The sequence below is a fragment of the Silurus meridionalis genome, chromosome 11, assembly GCF_014805685.1.
Source record: "Silurus meridionalis isolate SWU-2019-XX chromosome 11, ASM1480568v1, whole genome shotgun sequence".
Lineage (NCBI taxonomy): Eukaryota > Metazoa > Chordata > Actinopteri > Siluriformes > Siluridae > Silurus > Silurus meridionalis.
Genome location: NC_060894.1, coordinates 3,657,501 through 3,681,426, shown reverse-complemented (window position 1 = coordinate 3,681,426; position 23,926 = coordinate 3,657,501). Strand labels below are relative to the sequence as shown.

The 23,926-nt window shown below is 38.2% G+C and overlaps 1 protein-coding gene across 1 annotated transcript in view; it reads right to left on the bottom strand.

Moving 5' to 3' along the window:
• Nucleotides 1–208: 208 nt before the first annotated feature.
• csgalnact1a (chondroitin sulfate N-acetylgalactosaminyltransferase 1a) overlaps nt 209–23,926 on the bottom strand; it is a 31,478-nt gene continuing 7,760 nt past the window's right edge. The window contains exons 2-8 of the mRNA XM_046861921.1: nt 18,633–20,336; nt 12,461–12,677; nt 8,274–8,375; nt 3,865–4,043; nt 3,295–3,389; nt 2,758–2,839; nt 209–1,238 (exon numbers count right to left, since the gene is read on the bottom strand). Of these exons, the coding sequence (XP_046717877.1) occupies nt 949–1,238; nt 2,758–2,839; nt 3,295–3,389; nt 3,865–4,043; nt 8,274–8,375; nt 12,461–12,677; nt 18,633–19,287 (1,620 nt within the window). The 5' untranslated portion in view covers nt 19,288–20,336 and the 3' untranslated portion in view covers nt 209–948. The remainder of the gene's footprint in view (nt 1,239–2,757; nt 2,840–3,294; nt 3,390–3,864; nt 4,044–8,273; nt 8,376–12,460; nt 12,678–18,632; nt 20,337–23,926) is intronic.

Below are 23,926 nucleotides of genomic sequence, written 5' to 3'. Positions count from 1 at the left end.
GGTCAATAATTTAACTACAAGGTGCAGTTTGTACTGAAAACGGAACAAAACAACCCTGATAAACATTCTGGCATTCTAGCTAAGAAAACGTCCAGTAATAACATAATAATAACAAAAAAAAAAAAATATATATATATATATATATATATATATATATATATATATATATATATATATATATATATATATAAACAAATTATTTACTCATTGTAAAGACATTACCCTTGTTTTCCTGTGTATCTAACAATTTAATTTGGGAATATTTCACAAAGTACCTCAGTGCTTTTGAAAAAAAAAATTCCTCTCAAATTGCTGCAGTTCCTTCAGTGACCAAAAGGGGTCACCATAACATAGCTAACTAATGAGCATCACTTTGTTTCACTTTCAAGTCTTATCAATTTCAACGTCCAAAAGGTAGTGTTTGTGAGATAACATTATTTCATGTCACTATAAATGGATAAGAAATAGAAAATTTTTCGATCGTTTTAAGGAAAAACCTTGTTTATGTTTGCGATCCTGCTGTGGCGCAAAAGGAATAAAACACCTCAGGAATAACTTTAGTGTGGTCACGGTGATGCTGCTTTATGACTCTGTCCTTTCACTATGTATTTCCCTTTGACAGCACAGCATGGAGGGTTTTATGTCTTGCTTAGCATGTACTTGCCGTATAACTTTTGAGGAGGACTTCGCTGCTGGGGGATGTTTCTCCTGACACAGCATTCTGAGGGAACAAAAAAAACACTAGACAAGATGTCTAGTTAAAAAAATACACATGTGACTGTCAATATGGCAGACCCTGGAGAAATGTATCTTTTTGTCACAATGTCACAAGATTCATGGAAGTTCTCGAGGTCCTGATGTCACGGAGGAAGTCAATAAGTGTGGCACATAGAATCTGGGATTCCCACACATATGTGAGTGCCCCTGGATATCACCATGATTGACGATTCAGGTTTTCTTGGGGGCACCACGCTGCTTCTGTCTGCGCAGATGTGCCTCGATTTCATGCCGGAAGAGCAGCATTCCCAGCTGGCCGTGCGACGCCTCGTTCATAGCTTTGCTCTGCATGCACATCTTGTACTGCTCGGGCAGGAGGTCGTCGGCGCAGTGCTTCTCGTGCCACAGGTGGAAAAGGCTGCGTGATGGAGCACGGATCACCAGCAGGTTACTATGCAGGTACTTCCTGTAGAGGTGCACATCCTCGCCGCCCCACCCTTTAATATCCACATCAAATCCACCTGAGCACAGAGAACACAATCATCAGCAAGCAGGATGTGCGATACATGTAACATCTATGTTACAGCTTAGTAGCTAAATGGCAAATTATTAAGTGTAAATAAAAAAAACACACTCTGCTACAAACTTAATCCATATCAATGGTCATAATATGATTTTATATTTTATTATTATGTAGACGCTGGTAAAATGACAATTCTGATTGGCCAGGAAGCTTTTTATATAAGAGCATCTCTGAAAATAGTTCTAGCTACAATGTTCTGTTATATAATACGTAATTACTGTAATTTCCGGACTATTAAGCGCACCCAAATATAAGCCGCACCCACTGATTTATACAAAGATTTTTATTTTGAACATAAATAAGCCGCACCTGTCTACACTGAAACTAATGAACTTTACACAGGCTTTAATAAAAGACAGTGTCTGTAACACGGCTTGTATCTAAACAGTAGCCTACCATGAAAGTCATTGTTCACTGTCTTCCTCCTTCCTTTCACAACTATTTCTCTCGGGAGTTTTTCTTTTGGCATCGTCATGCATTTAAAAATCACCATCGTTGAAGCTTTTCTCCCGATGCCATGCAGCTCAGAACACGGGTGAAGTGCGTTTTTTCATGCCCGGTTGTTTTCAGCGTGACGAAATGATTCGCATTTCCTGTTGACAGCCCGAGTGAGCGGCAGGTCAAACGTCAGAGGAACATCATCCATATTTATGGTGTGGTGCGGCCCGATTCAGTGGGAGCGCATCTGATTTAATATAAAGAGTTTCATTGGTTCACCTGAACCTGTTCGGCAATTTCACTAGTCTAATGTTAGGGGGTTCAGGTTTTTGGCTTGAAGTTTGTAAAACCCGGAAAAATCCAGTAAAAATCCATTAATTAGCCGGTTGAAAGCGTGGGAAAAAAGTAGCGGCTTATAGTCCGGAAAATACGGTAATGTAATGGCAACTTTCTTTTTTTCCCCATAACTGCTTGTATAGCAAAAAACAACCTTACACATAGCTATAAATGGATAAAAATATATCTTATCATAGAATGTGCTTGTTTTATCAAACACTTTGCTGTTGATATGGAACTGCTGTGGTGTAAGAGGAATATCAAGCTCTAAGTGACTGAATTATTGTATCCATAACCAAAAAAGGCAGCACATTACTAACTCCAAGTACATTTACAGCATTTGTTGGACAACTTTATCCAGAGCAACTTACATTTATCTCATTTATAGAACACTTGAGGGTTAAGGGCCTTGCTCAAGGGCCCAGCAATGCCAGTTTAGTGGTGGTTGGATTTGAACTCAAGACATACTGTACTGTATGAGGGACACAAACTGATCAACAAACCTACATTTTACACAATTTTTCCTATCAGACACTAATTTGAACTCTTTTTAATAAGAAAACGAGAGGAGCTGATCTGGACATCTCAGAGATATCTTTCCTCGTATATTCTCAAGATGCAGAGTGATCTGATGTTTTAGATTAGACATTAGGACTGTGTGTTGTTTACAGTGTAGTTTTTACCTATGTTGATGAAGTCGGATCTGTACTGACAGGTCATCCCGAAACCAAAGTCCCGCCAGAAGCCTGTGTCCTTCTTAATCACCTGCACAGGAAACACCACACAATGACTTCCTTATCCTGTTTATTACAGTATGCTCTGATTCTACACACACTTTATTGGAAGCTTGTATGTAAACTATTTTAATTTGAACTGGGCAACAAGGTTCATGTCAAGATTATGGATACAAATAATGCCTTATAAAGACAGACAGACAGACAGACAGACAGACAGACAGACAGATACATGATGGATAAAAAAACATAGATAGACACAAAAAGGGTGAAAGTACAGGATACCGACTGACAGACAAGCCATAGAGAACTATAAACAAATCAACACATCCTTTCTCCATTCTGTTCCAGCAGTAAAACAACGTGAATAAGCTTCTATCAGCTATTAATTCTTTTCCTGTTCATGCTATCCACGCTGAGCTGTAACAGCTAAAAGAACACGTCTCTAACAACTAGCGGCATGTTGATGAATCCGAGGTTCATTACCAGCTGTTGCTCCACAGGAGGGACGTGATCGCTGCCTCCATAAATCACTGCTGGATTGTACTGGCTGAACAGAATCGGATAAAACACTTTCTTTCCTGCAAGAGACAGATACAAGGATTTAAAAAAAAAAAAGTATGTTCCCTCAATCTCGGTAATAATCGATATAAACAATCCAGATGCAAACAGAGATGCAGAGTCCCTTCATGAATTTAGGGATGTCATGAGTGGAAATATAAGAGCGATACGATGCAGCACAGCAACTATCCATTGATCCATTCATTTCTGTTTCCCTGAACAGAACATAAGGGTTAATTTCTATCAATAGCTCAGTGATCACTGTTAACACCTGCATCTTGTGCGCAAGCACACAACAGCATGGGCTACATTATCTAACAAAACAAATATAATTGCTCAAGTGTACATGGTTTGATCCTGATTTTTACAACAAAGCTCCCACCACCATGCTTCACTGCAGATATGAAGTTTAGAAGAAGACTAGAAGAAGTTTTTATGAAGACTAACATATTGCTTATTTCTTATTCTTTTTTCCACCCATACTCTGTTACTGACCCGGTTGTGTGTTTAGGCGGCAGCTGTTGAGAAAGTCAGCAGTAAAGACGATGTCAACGTCACAGAAGAACAGCAGAACGTTTCCTCCTTTCCATGCTCGGGCTCCCACGTCGAGACCTCGGCCTCGGGAAAACTCCTCGTTCAGGTGGATCATTGTGAAGTTACGGAAATTCAGCTCTCTGAATGATAAGAACATAAAGACAGAGATTTACATTGAATTTATTCAGGGCAGAACACAGACTTCTTTCAGTGATCATGAAGGTCGAGCAGCTCTTAGAGAATGTAATATTCCTACATTTTTTTCAAGTAACAAATTCAACAGCTTATGGCCCACAAAGGAAAATGTACATGGTCTAAGGCAATAATTTTGAATGTTCTGATTTGAAAAGCCCACCTCACAGATGTCTCAGATTAAATGTTTTCAGTTCTATTTTTGCCAAATGTAATCTCTTAACCCATAGGCACATAGTTTTATAGGGTTTTTTCAAATTCCTTTTGAAACCACTAATTCTCCAAAATGAGCCAATAACAATGTAGACAAGGTTGTAATCAGGGCCGTTAGAATGGAGCCTGGCAGATTTACAATGTGTGTGTGTGTGTGTGTGTGTGTGTGTGTGTGTGTGTGTGTGTGTGTGTGTGATTCAACCCTGGCTAAAGCAGACTGCAAATATTTCCTTTTGCGATACTGGTTTGTTTTCGAGAGAAGGGGACTGTCTATAAACAATTTTTTCCCTTTTGCTTCAAGTTGTTTTTTTCCCACTGTACTGAAGCTCAGTGCCAGTTACACACACACACACTGACTGTCAGTCGTCTCAGTGAAGGAGGCGTGATCTCTGTGCCTGTCAGTCTCAGTGAAAGAGGCGTGGTCTCCATGCCTGTTAGTCTCAGTGAAGGAGGCGTGATCTCTGTGCCTGTCAGTCTCAGTGAAGGAGGCGTGGTCTCTGTGCCTGTCAGTCTCAGTGAAAGAGGCGTGGTCTCCATGCCTGTTAGTCTCAGTGAAGGAGGCGTGGTCTCTGTGCATGTCAGTCTCAGTGAAGGAGGCGTGGTCTCTGTGCCTGTCAGTCTCAGTGAAGGAGGCGTGGTCTCTGTGCCTTTCAGTGTTAGTGAAAGAGGTGTGGTCTCTGTGCCTGTCAGTCTCAGTGAAAGAGGCGCGGTCTCTGTGCCTGTCAGTCTCATTGAGAGAGGCATGGTCTCTGTGCCTGTCAGTCTCAGTGAGGGAGGCGTGGTCTCTGTGCCTGTTAGTCTCAGTGAAGGAGGTGTGGTCTCTGTGCCTGTCAGTCTCAGTGAAGGAGGCGTGGTCTCTGTGCCTGTCAGTCTCAGTGAAGGAGGTGTGGTCTCTGTGCCTGTCAGTCTAAGTGAGGGAGGTGTGGTCTCTGTGCCTGTCAGTCTAAGTGAAAGAGGCGTGGTTTTCATGCCTGTCAGTCTAAGTAAAGGAGGCGTGGTCTCTGTGCCTGTCAGTCTCAGTGAAGGAGGCGTGGTCTCTGTGCCTGTTAGTCTCAGTAAAGGAGGCGTAATCTTGTGTCTGTCAGTCTCAGTGAAGGAGGCGTGGTCTCTGTGCCTGTCAGTCTCAGTGAAGGAGGCGTGGTCTCTGTGCCTGTCAGTCTCAGTGAAAGAGGTGTGGTCTCCATGCCTGTCAGTCTAAGTAAAGGAGGCGTGGTCTCTGTGCCTGTCAGTCTCAGTGAAGTAGGCATGGTCTCTGTGCCTGTTATACTCAGTAAAGGAGGCGTGGTCTTTGTGTCTTTCAGTCTAAGTGAAGGAGACGTGGTCTCTGTGCCTGTCAGTCTCAGTGAAGAAGGTATGGCTTTTGTGCCTGTCAGTTTCAGTAAAGGAGGCGTGGCCTTTGTACCTGTTAATTTCATTGAAAACTTTTAAGAATAGCATGAAAGTTCATAATCAACAATCTCAACTTTCATTTTTTTAACAAATTGGAAACGAATGTTTGTCAGGACAGTAACACAATATGAAATCACTGAAAAAGAATTTGCCAGAGGAACTCAAAATGATATCTATAAATAAATAATACAGTTCCATAGCGCAAGAGGTTTTCATGTTCATCTACAATTCTGAACTTCACCAGGTAAATAGGAACAGCCAACTTCGCAACTGCAATTACTTTTCTTTGGCTCAGCATAATATCATTCTACCCTCAATGTGCAAAACTGGTGTGTAAAAGTAATGAAAATGATTATAATACATTTCTAAACTGAACTTAGACTTGGCGTAGCGAGACTTCATTTAGAGAGTTGCATTATTCTACAGCAAAAAATATTATACACACTTTCACACCCCAGAGCTGAGATCCAGAGATTACACTATTTACTTTACTTTCTGGTTAATGTCAGTTAAAACACATGCTTAGTTTTACCTTCTAAAGTTGAGACATTCCATACCATTATGGAGACATACCATAAGAATTATTATTATTAACATCTGTGAACGTCAGCAGTTAACATTTATAAAACAATTTTAAATAAAATGCTTGGTTAAATATATAAAATGATAAATTTGTCACAAATAGAATAAATACAAATCAAATTTAATAAATCAAAGTAATGCAATACATTTTGTAATTATATTTATTACATTGAGTAATTGATTAAATTTAATTTGACCCTTCGTGTGTATATATATATATATATATATATATATATATATATATATATATATATATATATATATATATATATATATATAGTAACTTGCAAATAGAAAGCAAATAAGGACTGGTATTTTTTTGGGCATTAATATTCTGGCTGAATTAGCTGCCGTGTGCATGCCGTCTCTTCTCCATTTCAAATTAACACAAATTATTCATGGCTATCGATTCGCAGATGTGTGTTCAGCTCGTTTTAATCCGGAGACCAAAAGTTTCCTCTAAACAGACTGAAGATCACACAGAATACAATATAAAGGCTTCAGAAGAGAGGAGGGTGGGGTCTAACAGTGTGTGTGTGTGTGTGTGTGTGTGTGTGTGTGTGTGTGTGTGTGTGTTTGAGCGCAATAAATTAAACATAGACAGAGTGTGTTTGGTTTTCTGAATAATGTCTGAGTATGTGGGTGTCAGACTTGAGGTCAAATATTGACTGGCAGACCTTCTCTAAGTTCCTACAATGGATTTTATGGCACTTACAATCAACGCACACACATATTAGCTGGTGTGCCATGTCAGCAATTAGACTAGTCTGCGTATTTATTAGCAGGTTTAAATGTGATTCTAACATTCACACAATGCGTATGTGCAGATACATCACAGCTTCTTGTGAATGCTTAGCTTCAAGTTCCTTATAAAACATAGAGTGAGGTCGTGTCAATGAAACATTAATGTCAGTGTTATTTAGTATGAATCAAGGATAAAGTAGGAAGAATGAATTAGTTACCACTCCCGTCCTATAGTGGTGTCACAGAAGTAGCAAAAAACACAACTGCAAAAATCCATACCGGATAGTTTTTCCGGGCAGCGTTCGTTGCTGCAGCGGCTTCCGGTCTGCTGTCATTTAGAGAGTGGTTGCTGTTTGTTTTTACACAGTAGACTGCATGCTGCATGGAGAGTGCTATATTCAATTATTAATGATAATTTATTATTTATAAAATGATATTTATTAATAGAATTGATATATTCATAATTATTTCATTTAGGCACATGTTTATGATTCTGTGTTTTTTTTACTTTTATGAATAAATTAATTCTATTCTGTGAAAAATTCACCATTTCAACAATCCGATTACATGAAATACCTGTCCCCATGTAATTTTTTACTATAGAAATAAATGTGTTACAATGAATGCATTAATTCTAACCTGAATTTTGCAGTTAAAATACGATCCGAGCTGCTGTTAAAGAAATCCGATCAACACCTCCTGACCGATCAGATTTAAGCACTCAATATAAACTGTACAAACCTTTATAATACTTTACAGGGTGACTAAGTATCACAAATTTTTTTGTGTTCATTAGAAAGCTTGGGCATATAGGGGTTAATACAAATTATACAAAAAGGTTCATCAAGTAAAAACGAAAGAGAGAGAGAGAGAGGCAGAAAAAGAGGCATGAGAAGCATGAGAAGGCTGAGAGGTATGTAGAGTTCATCTGGCAGAGGACACCATCATTTTCTTCGAGGTCAAAGATCACAGCACAAGTCTAACTTTGTGAGATCTCCACCCGAAACTCAGCCCTGCAATCATGCACCGCATACACAAAGGCGACAAATGTGTGTGTGTGTGTGTGTGTGTGTGTGTGTGTGTGTGTGTGTGTGTGTGTGCGTGTATGTGTGTGTGTTTGCGCGTGTGTGTGTGTGTGTGTGTGTGTGTGTGTGTGTGTGTGCCTTGAAAAAGAAAAAGGAACTATTCAATCAGCTTCCAATAATTACTATTCAGCTTTGCTCATATACATGTATAGGTATGTACGGTACCTGGATGTGTTCTCTAGTATTCCTTTGACTTCGTTCATCTGGTCTTGGCCGAAGTAGACAATGGTGAGATGTACTCGTCCATCTTGCTTTATACACACCTCTCTGAAGCAAACACAAAAAGCAAATTTTATGTGGCACAGAAAACTAAGGGCTTCATAATGACTACCTGTAAATATGAGACCCAAGGAAGCATCCTGATCTGTAAGAGTTCTTCTTGAGGTTTGGAACAATGTCGCTATATATTTCCTATATCTCAATGTTCCAAACCTCTAGCAGAATTCCTATTATAAACCTGAACCCGATTGTTTTCCTCTCTACCAGCACGTCCCAAAATGGTTTATTTCTTTTATTATAATATTCACTTTCAAACAATTCAAATTAAAGGTGTTCTGCTGATACACCAAATCTCTTTTAATTCTTTCTGTTCAACTGTTCATATTTTAATACCTTCCCAGTATGCTTCAGGCCAATTTCTAAGCATTAGAATCCCTTTATCCTGTCTTTATACCACATTTTGAACCACAGATCTATTTAAAATGTGTAAACAACATAGACTTGCATTCATGGTTTCCCTAAAACAATCATGGTACTTGACTTGACTCATACATTGGATCTAATATTCTTTTCATTAAACATGGGAAAAATTTGAGAGTTTGCAAAAAATAATTAGTGTATGTGGAAAAGGATCAATACTTAAATAAATATTTTGGTTTATTAAAAAAATTTATACTTAAAATGTTTTATTTGGGTTTTTTTAAACTGCTGTCAAGTCAAAATTGGTCAAATTATTACAGTATATAAGGGGTTAAAATGTACTGAACTGTAAATAAAAGGCAAATTATAAATATAAATATGAGGTTTTAATAAAATGAAAGATGTTAGTTTTTTTTATTTAAAAAAAAAAAGAGTAATTGCAAATATAGACTTAATTGGGCAATTTTATACCGTATATATAAAACATTTTTATAGAAAGAGGCTATAAGATTGTATGTGTATGTAAAAAAGTAAAATGCATTACTGAATTGTATTCGGTAAAATAGTGTGTGTGGTGTTTTATCTCTGTGGGTTGGTAGATCCTATCACATGAAAACAGAAGCCAAACACACACGACACACACACACCACACACACAAACAGTGGTGTAAAATTCCAGCAGTTGGACACAGACACATTCTAATAGTCAGACGCCAAAAGTTCCAGGTTTGTGCTGACTTAGCATTTTTGTCCTTCCGTTTTTATCTGCATAAAAAAAATTAGTTTGAAGCAGTCACAAGTCACAGTCACAAGTCAGATCAAATTTAAACCTGAGCACTCAGGAAATTGCTGTCTACCCTTTTCCAAATACAACAGACACCCATGACCGGTTAGTCTACGGTGCAGTATTAGCCATGGATGGCTGACGGCTGTCCATCATTCTCTCATGGGTTCAATCTTGGGTTAAACTCATGATCTCCTGACGATATGGGAAAGTTTTTTGTGGTTACAAAGGTTTAACTGCAGACACAACATTAAATCTGCTCTATCATTATATTAAAACAAACATCCCTCTATTCATTTATATGCTTCTGATTTATTAATACAGCAGACACTTTTATTAAAATCCCTAAAGTATTGGTTTTGCTCAAAAGACACAACAATGGCAATGAAATGAATTAAACCTTCCAATAAGTGGTGAAGTAACCTTCTAATTCAGACCTTCAAATAATTTTCCCTAGTCCTCATTCTTTTCTTTTTTTTTTTTTAGGAGTTGCAAACACCTATATGTACTAAAACTCCAATTTCTGTTAATCATTCAGTCATTTTTTTTTATACTTTTTTGAAATTACTGCACTTCCTATTATTTTCACTTTATTTATGTAGCGACCTGAAGACAAGTGTGCTCACTGAGCCACGTTAGAGATAAAGATGAACCATTAAAGAGTCTGAAATATAAAGAATAAAACTATACGATTCTAAAATAAACAAAAGTATAAAAACTCATCCCATCTTCGGTGTAAGAAAACACGCAAACTACCTCTTTAGTACAAATAAATCGTGCTGTTAATAATCAGAGGAGGCTCACAGGAAGCTTATAGATGGGTTGAAATCCAGCCAACAGTTCAATTTATTCTCAAATGTCATGTACAAACATAATTAGGAAGAGATGCATAATTAAAGACAATGCAGTAGTCTGAAAGGCTTTAAATGCTTCCCCTATTAGAGTTTCCATCAGATAATGTATAAAAAATCCCTCCCTGTCCTGTGTGCACACTTTAGTGACCTACATTCCTTTTTATAATCTTATAAAGCTATTGGTGTCTGAGACAGTACTGCTATTCCCCTTAATTTAACTATTAGCCAAAGTTGCCATTAGCAATGAATACTTTTATCCTGATCTGAAACCGGTTTTCAAATCAATTATACAGTATGTCAAATGTTAATTTTCCAGCGTTGCTATTACCCTGCTATCTACTCAGCACTTTCTGTAGCTGCTTTGCTTTATATGACATACTGAAATTGTTTAAAAATCATAATTATAGAACAATCCTGCAAAAAAAGCCCCGGTTTTCATCATGTAATGGAAATTGGTATAATGGATTCCATTACATTTTTTAAAATTTCCATTATCGGCCTTGTGTGGTTATTTTTATCCATCTCTTGGTACAATTAAAAAATGTCCTTCTGACAAGCAGCTATAAACAGTTGTTTCCTCACCAGACCCTCACTATGATAATAGGACAAAAAAACAAAAACTACTCTTGTTACCAAGAACCCCGAAAGCACAAGCTCGTCTGTCCTGAAGAGTTTTAGGTGACACAAAGCACTGAAACTGGAGACTCCTTCCATGAATGTTGCATAAGTATCCGCTTACAAAGAAAAACCATATACAGTATTAATGTATAAGGTTTTAAATATGTTAAATAACATAATTTAATGTTTAGTATATGATTATATACAGTACTGAATCATGAAAATGTGATAAATAAAATAAATATGGATATATTTTGATCTAAATATTGAGGGAAAAATAAAAGACATGCCGTCAAACTGAAACAAAAATGAACACTCCAAATAAATAAAAACATTTACATTTAAAATGAATAAAGTCGATACTCCAAGACATCAGTGATTCACCTCTAGAGGCCGCTCTCGTTTTGTATAACGCAGCCTGGAAAAACTATAGATATGGATATTAGTTTCAGCAATAATAACTATATAATAATAATAACTATTGGTGCTGATTAATTGGCAAAAACGATGAATCTGTCGACCACTAATATGTAGCACATACAGCCAGAAAAAGACCCTGCTAACGAGACGACATAATGATTTGCAAACCATTTATATTATTGGTCAGATTCAGGTGTTGATTTATTTTCTATAACAGCAGAATAGGTGATATTACCTGCTTGATCTTACACATCATATTCTCTATAGAAATGTGGGACTTTTATGGTGGATAGTGTATGTAGGTGTATCTGGCGATCTAATTGGTAAAGCTTTACCGTTTTAAGAAAGAACTCCCCAGTGTCAAAGTTTATTTTAGTTTTTCAACAAAGGAACAGAGAAGAACAAAAAAAGTCCGCAGTTTATGATTTACTGTAGATGAAAAGCTAAATTAATTAAAACGAGAAGCTGGTAAGAGGAACAGCAACTACATTTCTAGCAACCATAACATATGCGCTACCAGGAAGTAACTTGTTTTCAAGCAGTGCTTCGGCTTGAACCCCTGAATTCAGTAACCCAGACCCAGAGTATATGAGGAAATAAAACATTTGTTTTTGGGATATGTTGCTATAGAAACTAATCAGCTTTGGTATGGTGACAGTAACACCACCTTGCTAAGTGCTGCATCACTTCACACCAGTGTCTAATATTTTTATTTACATTTATGGTGCACACTCATCCAAATGAAGTACAATTATCTAATTTATAGAACTGAGCTTGAGTGACCAAAAGTGGCATCTTGGTAATGCTGGAATTTGACTTCCAATCAGAAGTTCAATGTCAATACCACTAAGCTATCACTTCCCACTTTCCTATAACATCAGATGCTAGTGGATTTGGCAAGCCTTGAGAATGCTCATCTTACATGACAAATCTAGAAAATGTTTATGTGCATAAGCCTATAGAATATCTTTAAGTTTGTGTGCTTCGAAAAGTAAATCCTGCTGATGGTGCAGCCGTGTCCGATGGAAGTGTTTTTACCTGAAAGTGTGCATGAACTGTTTGAATTTGTCGGCTCTCTGCGAAAGCGGTACGATGATGTTGATGGTGGTGTAAGACGTTGCCACGCGTTCGTTCGACACCTTCATCAGCGGGCCAAAGGGACGGAACAGAACGAGACGCCTGAACTCGTTTTTCCGATCTCCACGGAAAGTAAGCTCATACAGCGTTCCTTTATCCTTCTCTGTTCTTGCTAATCCTGCAGGGGGAGAGAGAAAGAAAGAGAGAGAACTATTACTTGTAGGTAATAACTTCTTGACTTATCATCATTTAAAAAATTTCATGCTGCTACGATCTCCACTCAACAGCCACCCTCTCAATCTCTTTAAATAACAAGTCTGCATTTGACTCACATGAACAAATATGAAAAAGCACAGGGCAAAAAAATGCAACAGGATGATCAATCTATTGTGTCACAGGAGCAGCCGCACGACTAAAATACTTCAGAAACATTTTGGTTGGTAGCAGAGATCAGACCAGCACCAATTTTTCACCTCATACCACTCAAATCGTCCAACGCTGGCTACTAATGTGCGTTCTGTCAGTTGCCAAGGATTCACAAGCTAGCCGCTGAACCTATACAAATAACCATCCATTTAATCTCACCAAAAATACAGATTCTGGACGGATGCATGGGTGTAAAAATGGGTGTGAAATCAATTCAATTCATTTTTATTTGTATTGCGCTTTTAACAATGAACATTGTCTCAAATCAGCTTTACACAGATAATGTGGTGATAAAAATGAATAAGTTGTTCTTTATAAGTGTAAGTTTGTCCCTAATTAGTGAGCCGGTGGTGACTGTGGCAAGGAAAAACTCCCAGAGATGGCATAAGGAAGAAACTTTGAGAGGAACCAGACTCAAAAGGGGAACCTCATCCTCATCTGGGTTGCACCAAATGTCCATTTAAAATCATGGTCAAATCAAAATAAGCAAACAAAAAAAGAAAGAGAAGAAAGGTTTTGCTTCTCAACGATTTTTTTTGCCTAATGACAGGCTTACGATAATTCATGTACCCAAAAGAACCACAAAAAAAAAAAACAATCACACCGAATCTACTAACTAAGACATATTGAGACAACAGAATTGTAAAGGGAAAGCTGTCAGAGGTAAAACTGTAACTTTTCTGAAATAACAAAGTTCGTGCTTTTTGGCTTTTTCAATCAGTTTCAGAAAAGAGAGGCTGCACAGCTAGCTAGTGATTGATGGTGTATCGCTAGTCAAATGTTTAGATATTATGGTTACGAAAGCCCTGAATGCAAGGTCAAAAACACTGGATTTCAAAGAATAGACACATACTATGACATATTGACATATTAGTTCCAATTAGCAAAAACAAATGGGCAACTAAGCCAAAATATCAACTTATTAAGTCAAAGTAATTACATGGTGAGTCAAAATAATGACAAAGCTATTGGAAATTTTTACACCTTGTTATATGGTGAAGTTGGTTTCAATAAGCCACAGTCCAGACAAAATTGCATTGGGTTGGACTATGGAAAGGTTGATATGTTGGTTCAGTTTTCCTTTTACTCCACCCTTTCCTGCTCCAAAACAACCCCAGAAAATTAAGCCTCCACCTCCATGTTTGACTGGGGGGTGAGGCAGTTTGCTAACATCGACACTCCTATTCTCCGTCTTACAGAACTTTTAGAGACATAAATTTCCAATTTGGACTCATCTGTCCACAGAACTTTCTTCTAGTCATTCACTGTGCAATTTACTCTCTAGTATCATGCATGTGTTTCAAAAATAATACAAGATTAGGTGTTTCCTAGCATTTGACCCCCACTCTTCATCACTCATTCTGGCCTCATGTCAACATTTTTAGGTTGAGAAACAGCTGGAAAACTGTCACGCATGGGGCCATGACAAACAAGATTTATTTCATTAAACGCCTAAATCCAGTATATACCCGTGTAATTTTCTCACAGCTACACAACAAAAGCATTTTTACACATCTGCATTGAATTTCAGCATGGATTCTATTGTGCAGACTGGAAATCAGAGTCACTGACTCACTGACTCAACTCTTGAATCACACAAATTTTGCACAAAAAACTTCCAAATTCAACTTCACTTTCACCTCAGCTGTTGGGGAAATTCTGACGATATCTAGAAAAGGAAGAAAGATTGACTCAGAACCTGAGAAGCTGCAAACTGCATTACAATTAATATGGCTGGTTTCTAATCGGTTTCTCTATTGAGGTTTGCGGACGCAATTTGATCAAAAACACACACCTCCCACAATGCCTTTTAGTAGAAACAGGATGAGTAAAAAACACTGTCTCAGTCATTATCAACTACCCACTGTGGTGTAAATTCTTTATGAATAAGCTATAATATCAGAGGTGTGAATCTCCCACTAACTTATAAATGAGATATATTCCACATTTCTGAGGAGGTTTATGGGTAAAGAACCTCACTGCATAGATTGCTCAAAACCCTCCCACTTGCCAAAGCACCAGTTTTGGAAAGCCCCTGGTTGGGCAGATATCTAACAATAGATAAAAGCTAGCTCTTGGGCAAAGTGGGCTCAAGGGCTTGGCAGAAACCTCATGTCAACCAAAGCCTTATACTGAAGAGAAGCTCTATAATGGACAGAAGCCTAATGTTGTACAGATTCTTCCAGCTTGTTCCAATTTGGAAATAGCAGAAGCCGCATGTTCAAGTTAGGTGGGAAAACGCCACATGGTAGGCAGAAACCTTAAGTTAGTAAAGCCCAATTTTTGAGCAGAAGCTATGAGTCCACAATGTGCAAAAGTCTCCAGCTTGCCCAAACTACAAGCACATAACATATGCCCCTGATTGAGGAGAAGACCCTGGAAAGGCACAAGACTATGCTGGGCAAAAATGCATGATGATGCAAAATGTCTTTTCCTCAGAACCTTCATATTGGACAGAAGCTCAATGTTCCAAAGATCCCTCTTCAAATTAAATCTGATTTTATTTATAATAATTGGTAGTCCTCAAATCTAATTGTATATATTGATAGTCCCCGAATATAATTTTGTTTATAATGTATATGTTGGTAGTCCACAAATTACAATGGAGATGCCAATTACCCCATAATAACCTGAAAATATCGTAAGTAGACATGGCGTAGCCTACCCAGGAAAAAGGCTGATCGGTATGGGGTGATATATTGTAAATTTTTTGATTAAATTAACAAATTACAGCACATAATTTAGCAAAACAGAGCAAATTACAGAACAGTAACAGTTATTTAGGTGGCACTGGGCGGGTGAACGAGCACCAGTTTGAGAGCGGAGGGCGGAGAAGAAAGGAATCACACCTGTAGCTGATAATCTTGATTATGTTAGGAATCGAGTATTCTACCGATTATTCCATAGAATAAATCAAATAAGTGTTTTTTCTTTAAAATACAAGAGGAAATAAGACAGGTGTCTTAAAATGAACAAGTAATTTGTTTCCTTTTTAGAAAAATTTATATTTTTATTGCTGAAATTGCATACTCAACTTTGGCAATTACATGCACTAAACCATTTAGTGCATTTAATTGCTATATTTAATCAAAAAGCACATATACAAAATATGATAAAAAAACTTCTTTTAAATGACTTTAATTATAAATATATATATTTGTTTATTTTTTCATGTTAAAATAAGAGCACAAGGCCACTCAGTCACATGAAATCAACAAATTCCTACAAAGACTCTAGGTCGGCCTCAGTTAAAGGATGTCAATAACAGGAAATAGCGATGAGAAAATAGAAATCTTGCATGCTGTGACGGCCCCACTTCCTCCTAATGCCACCTCCTTTGATACAGGAACAATACAGAACATGCAGCTTTGTGTGATTGACTTATCAACTTTAGCACTTCATTTCCATTTTAATTGATTTTACTAGTTATCAGTCAGTAGTGCTGAAGGCAGATGTTGCATTGTATAACTGTACCATTATACAGTTTGAAAAATACAGTCTGGGGGAATATCACTGAACATTAGTTGACCCTGAAGGAATTTTCTGGAAATCATAGATCAAAGAAGGAATGTCTTTGAGTGTGATGTGGAATTGTTGGACTCCTAGGCTAAATAGAGTTCATAAGATAGAAGGCTTTGAAAGGAAGTCAATGCTGTCATGAGGGCATGTTATTCATTCATTCATTCATTCATTTCACTTAAGTAAGTGTGTTATTCTGGTCAGGGCCACTGTGTATCCAGAGTCTATTGTGGGAACACTGAATGTAATGTGGAAATACATCCCAAAAATGGGAAGCAAGTCTATTACAGGACACAATGCACACACAGACAAGCTTATTCATCCACTGATTCACACCAATGGTCAATTTAGCCTATTTAGTCCACCTCCTAGCATGTTTTTAGACATAAATTCAACATTTTTACTGTGAATGCGAGGCAGATAGCTACCTTTAGCTCATTTAAAAGAATATGTGAGTGGATTATTATGATATATTCACATATATGAATGTTCATACTCTTCAGTGCTAACAATACCTAGTTGGCCATTATGTAAGCTGAAAGGATTTTTACAATGTTCACTGCTAATGCTAGCTCTCTAGCTAATCTGAGAGACAATGTGTGGCAACTGAATCATATTTATAAAAGCTGATTATCTTTTCTTTTAACATTAACTAGCTGACATGAATGTGTGTGACAGGATTTCAGAATATTGAGTAGTAGTGCTTAATACTAGCTGGCTTGTCGACTAGTCAAGATTATGTTATCTATAATCACTTATAATTATAGTGGCTAACCATCAAACTAGCTAACAGTTATATTCATTGCTAACTCTAGCAAGCTAGGTATAGCTATCTTGGATTTCTGAAGAAGATTTACTGTTTTGAGTGTAAATTAAGCTATTTTTTAAGACAGAGACAAATGTACTTTGTGTAGTATAGTTAAATGAACAGTTAAAGGATTCAGTGACATTTTAGTTTCATCACAAATCCTTCTTTGTTAAGAAAACTGGAGTGTTTTTGTGGTGATAACCACCAAATCTCATTATTGTGTGTGTGTTTGTGTGTGTGTGTGTGTGTGTGTGTGTGTGTGTGTATATAAGAGAAAGGTTTTCTGTGGACGGATATTTCTGTTGTGTGTTTGTGACCTTTGTATGGAACATTACCTCACTATGTTTATGTGTAACTCTGTGTGTGTGTGTGTGTGTGTGTGTGTGTGTGTGTGTGGGTGTGAGAGAGAGAGAGAGACAGAGAGAGAGAGAGAGAGAGAGAGAGAGAGAGAGAGATGGCTCAGCTGTGCACAATAAAGCAGATGGTTTTGTTTCCTACTACTTTCTCACATATACACACACACACACATATGCTTTCTGTATCACAGGATTTCCTGAGGGGGAACTCGAAACAAACCTGACATTTGTGTTCCATAGACACTGCAATCAAAATGTGTTTTTAAAATTTATCTGGATTTTTATATCAGTTAAAGCAGGGGAAAAAAATCTTAGAAAAATTATGTGAAAGGGAGATAAAAAAAAATAAAAATTCACAGTGAGTTAATTTTATTTAGGTGACCTTTGGTATTAAAGAAGGACTGGGTACAATATACTTCAGTAACACATTCTGTGATACTGATGTCCAAAGATTGTAAAAGATTATAGATTGTAAAACCAAACTAGATGAGGTTCGCACCCAGATGAGTCTAGTTCCTCTTTAAGGTTTCTTTCTAATACATCCAGGGAGTATTTCCTTGCCATTGTCATCTCTGGCTCGCTTTTTGGGGATAAACATATAGGGACTAATTCATACATTTAAAATGTACATTTGTATATTTGTGAGAATCTTTGAAATAATTTTTTACCTTTACAAATAAGAAAAATGGTATTGAAATAAAGGGAAAATTGGCTCAGTTAGCTAAAGTAGTTGGCTTCAATTAGCTAGTCACGTGTGCACATCTGTATTTCCAAACACTGAAATTACTTTCGCAACCGATTATTTCTTCTCCTCAATGATAACTAGAATTATGCTTCCTGACAAACAATTATTCTTGTAAACACTTTGAGAAATCGTCTCCTTTGCCAACAATGTTGCAGCAAAATGTACAACCGGCAACTGAAATATACTTTTGCCCCATCATTTTCTCAGTCATTTGTTGCTCATAGTTTCCAAAACCCAAACAAGGACCCATAATTACCAATTCAGCTGAACCACACTCACCTTCAATGAAGTCAGCCGTGCTGTACACTTTGTCTGCACTAAATTTATCGCCCAGGTTGTGTTTGTGCGAATTCAGTGTGTGCACGGCGCTCTCCACCACTTCATTAATCTCATCCCGTCTATCTTTCCTCGCAGGTTTTTCCTCAGGATGCCGTGTGAGTCCCGTCTCCAGCTGATAGACACGCTGTAGTGTGAAGCTCTCAAACGGTATCACGGCGTACTCATTTGGCAAGCGGACACCAGCACTTATCTCCGCTCGGCCTATTTGGGTGCGAAGAAACTCATTGAGATCGGTCGCTCCAGTGCCCGTTTTCTCCTGAAGCTCCTTTGGCCTCTCGACTTGCTCCTGAAGGGCTTCCTTTAGCTCTGCGATTTGCTTCTTCAGGCTGGAAATGTGTTCCCGTTGCTGTTCGTCACGTTCCTGAAGCATAGCTTGGTAGTTCTCGTGGCTCGACGAGCCCAAGGGAGGGCCACTGAGCAAGCCAGGAATCCCGGGGCCTCTCGGAGAGCCCGGTGCGCCCAGCCGGGGCACCACCAAGGGGTCATCGTTATGAGGGTTGCAAGTGATGACGTAGAGTAGGGAAAGACAGCAGCAAACAAGGACTAACACTCCACAGACACGAGAAAGCCACAAAAACAGGCCTCTTCGCAACATCTCGGACAAAATTGTATCATATACATGCGTGTATCTTCATATCCATTACGTATTTTTTTTATCTGATTGTAAGCTAAATGAGGGTTCTTGCTGTCGTAGCTAGTGCTAGAATGGAGCAGTCGTGTCCGGTTTAAGTTGCTAAAGCTGTCGGCATTTCGACAAATATATAGTGCGAGTCACAAATATATCGATATCTATATATGCACGACAGTTTGTGCTATCCCTTTTAAAACTATCTTTGATACGAAGCAAGAGTGTAAAATATAATCTGATATGTGACGTATTCTAGTGTTTATCCTAGGCATGAAATTCTGACAAACGAAAAAAATAATACACAAGATGTAACAGCTATTTGCTAGTATTGACTTTGATACAAAATAGGGAACAAGAGGGTTTGTGTGCATTAGCAACACTCTTTTACTTAAAGACAGTGAAGAAATGTTTGGTCCAAAACAAATCCGATTGCCCCTGGTTACTCCTCAATCGCATGTTCTTTCTGGCTCATTTCGGTCCTGCTGGAGAGCTTCCAATTTGCCAAAGCAGCTGCTGCTGAAGATCATTTCCTTCGAGATAAGGAAACAGAGGCTTCTGTTTGGATTGAGCTGGCTACAAAAAGTGTCCTACTTCTGTTTCAAGTCATGTTAAAGCCCATCCTTTGTCTTTTCTAATGTGTTGGAAATCCATAAGGCTACTTTAATGTGAATTTGGTTGTACCCGAAACAGTCCTGCTGTGATGACTTGAACCATGCCACTCCACGTTTAAGACTCTCAGACTTTAGTAATAACCTTTTCTTTGAGAACGGTTCACTTATTAATTCACATGTCCAGGTCCATATCATTCTCCTTTGAGCTTAAATCAGAGGAGTCAGCGTTCTTCTGCTCTGGATGAGTCTAACAGAATGGGACACGTTGAAAAACGTTAGATGTCCAGGAAGATTTTTCATTTACCCGAGCAGCCACTTTTCATATTCCCCAGTCAGCAGTTTGCATCTATGCTATCTTCTGTGTTTAATATAAGCCTCCTGCATATTTCATCTGCATTGTGTTACCTAGAGTGAGGGAATGAGATAAAAAGAGAGAGAAAGAAAGAGAGAGAGAGAGAGAGAGAGAGAGAGAGAGAGAGAGAGAGAGAGAGGAGGAATTAATGCAAAAATCCAGACTGTCTAGAATTAGGTCCAAATGTGAGTTCACTCCAAAGAAACCTTAATGTTTTTAATACAGCAAGATATCTTGTTCTATAATGGATTAATAGCATACCCATTTAATAGATTTTAAATGTGGATTTTGTGGATAACAATGACTCCAGAGGGCAAATCAACTGCAGGGTCAATTAAGGGGTGGAGCTAAGTGGATGGCTTGAAAGAATATAGACTAGGTTGAAGTTTCAGAGATATGAAAAGGTTTGGACAGGTGTATGGCGTTGGGTCAAGTCACTTCATTTGGATTCTAAGATACGAGGACAGAGCCAACTAAAGGGGTGGAGCCAACAGGCTCCAGAGATATACAGGAATGGGTCTAGGTGTATGACTGCAGAGCAGTGATGAGCCGTCAAAGCCAGCAAGGCCTTCTCTGCTGGCCTCAACACATCAGAATCATTGACTTACAATATAAAATTATTATTATTTTTTTAAATATTTATTCAATTATTCCCAATAGCCTATTCTCTTAATTTCAAAGCTTTGCTCTCGGTTGAGCTGCTTCCAGGAGTGGATATATGTTCATATTAGAGTTTCTATCCATCCATGTATATTTTAGCCGTCACCTGTTCCCAGGTTTAAAGTAATCTGACGTGAGGCCTTCAGAATCAGCAATGTGGCTGCCTGTAGAGTAAAGCACATATTGCTTGAAACTGATGCTTTAACCAATCAGATTTCCAGTTGGTGACACCAGGGCCATCTGGCAGGAATACAGTACCGTCGCCATTTTCACGTCCTATGATCAGCTGTTCAGAGAGCGCCCTAGTCATTGCTTGCAAACCGCATCTGTAGCAAACAGCACAAACTCAAATATATTCATGTGGATTGAATAGCTGTTTTTACGTTACATAATAGCTGACAGAAGAGAAGAAAACTATTTGGTCGCAGATATACTTACAAGGACATGTACAAGACAAACCTTTCAAGAAAAGCTGGACACTGTGAGGAAAAGTCAGCCAAAACTGTTAAAAGCAGTTGTAAAGCTTTTTCATTAACTGCTTATACATTTTTGCGTTTTCTTTTCTGTAGAATTTTCACAAAACCACAATTTGTCAAATCCCCAGGAAAACTGTAATGCACTGGTTGATAATATTGATATTTTCTATAGCCGTGGTGTCAGAATGAGGGTATTAAGAGGTGGGTTGGTTCAGGTAGGACACCACTATAGGGTTATGTGTGAAATGTATGGACTGTCACTGCTGCAGAGCGATGGAAAGGGAGACGAGTGGGACAGTTAAGGTTGAGGCCATGCGGAATGTTCCTAAAAGCTAAGTGAGCAGGACAAGTGTAAAATGTTTTGTATATACTGACTGTGTGACATCATATGAGCAGCACACTTTTTTTCACAAAATTGTCTGGTATGAATGAAAAATCTGGCATATGATGCCCACATGACTTTTAACTAAAGCTGTAATCCTTATAGTTACCCTTCTGCTTAAAAATGAAAACTGCTTGAGCAAAATATTCACGTCCATGCAATACCAGCTTGACTGATCGAATAGGTGTATAAAAAGAGAAGTAAAAATATACCGCGTGTGATATTTTTGAAGCAGAGAAGGGCTCGAGTGTGAAAACACACACCGCTCTTGTTTCAGAAACGAGCTACACGCCGGCGGTGATGCCGAACCTGATGGGCTGGACGATGTGTGAAAGTGAGAGGGCAGTGTTAAAACGACCTCAAGAGGGAAAAGAAGACGTGTACTGTGAGGTGAGCAAACACACGGGAAAAATACGAGGCATTCACACACACACACACACACACACACACACACACACACACACACAGAGGCAGTGTTTATGGCCAAACAGAAAAGCCCTGTTGGTAAAGTAGGTGAAATCGAGAGGAGGTAAAGTGCATGTGACTGCCTGTCACATGCATGTGTACGTGTACGTGTACGTGTGCGTGTGTGTGTGTGTAATGACTCCCACACAATCAGCTCTTTTACAAGTAAAGGCTCCGTTCGAATGAAAGGACTAGTTATGTTAGCCCTGAGCCCTTATGTTAGCCCCCTAACCCTAACCCCCCACACACACACACACACACACACACTCATTAACCCAAATTTAGAGCAGGTAGGAGAGTTCACACACCATTTTGAGTAACCGAGAGGAACTATTTCTACATCTCTTTCTCTCTCTTCCTCCTTTTTCTTGTTTTTCACTTTTTTCTTCTGCTCAGCAAACTTTTTTTTATATCTTTTCTTCTTCCTGTTACTCTTTTATTAACATAGCCTCTTCCCATCCCTCACCTTTTCTGCACTTCCTCTGCTCTCGTTTCTTGTATCTTCCTCTCTGATAACCTCTCTTTTTCTCCATTTCTGTCTTTCTTATGTCTCACAGATCTGTTTTTTTTCTCCCTCCCACATGAAGCACAGTTTTACTTTCTGAGATTTCTTAGACACAGGATATAGACTCATAATCTTCTGGAAGAAACTTGGAGCTGTTATTAAAATATGGTGGGTTGTTTGTTTTATGATGTGGCTGGATTTCATACAATGAAGTAGGATGACGTTATGGCAGATCCACCAGCTTCACCTCTAAGCCACTACAAATACGTTTGCAAACTGAAGCGTGGAAATAAAATCTGTATAACTTCATCTACAACCAATTATTGTTGCTTGGAAGTAGAGAAATAGAGAAAGGTAGCAAATTTACAGCATCAATGAGCTGAATAACAACAATATAAGGTCTATATATAATGTATTCCCTAAACTATAATTTACATGATGAAATATAATAAGCTTGAGCCTGATCTAGAATATTCTCTAGTGTAGCAGCTCATAAAAACATGCTGTTATCAGCTTTGGACTGGTTTCAGAAACTTCCAGAAGACTTTCCAAGTCTTTCAAACAGAGTAGTTTATAATTTCTCTGCATTTTTGAATCTTAATAACTTTAACAGAGAGAAAAAAGACAGGCTAGTGAAAGAACGACTGTTTTCTGTGATATAAATATAATTGAGAAAAAGGAACTAGTGTTTTGAAAAAGTTTTCCAACACATTAAACGGCTAAAAAAGCATGCCGTGACATTATGCAATAACTAAATAAGTTGTCAGTGGTGTTTAATTGGTGTCGTACATAAGGAATAAAATATTTCCAGACATGATTTTGTATTAAAAATGATCTAAGTCTGGGTAGCTGGGCTTCATGTCGGGCTGCACTGCGCAATCCAGTCTTTATGGTAAAGTGGCAGTGGTGGACAGGGCGGAAGTACCGTATTTTCCGGACTATAAGCCGCTACTTTTTTCCCATGTTTTGAACCCGGTTTTCCGGTTTTTCACGGTTTCACAAACTTCTAGCCAGAAAAACCGAACCCCATAACAATAGACCAATGAAATTTCCGAACGGAAACGAAAAAACGCACCTCACCTGTGTTCTGAGCTGCACGGCATTGGGAGAAAAAAGTAGGCTACTGTTTAGATACAAGCCGTTGTAACGCGTTGA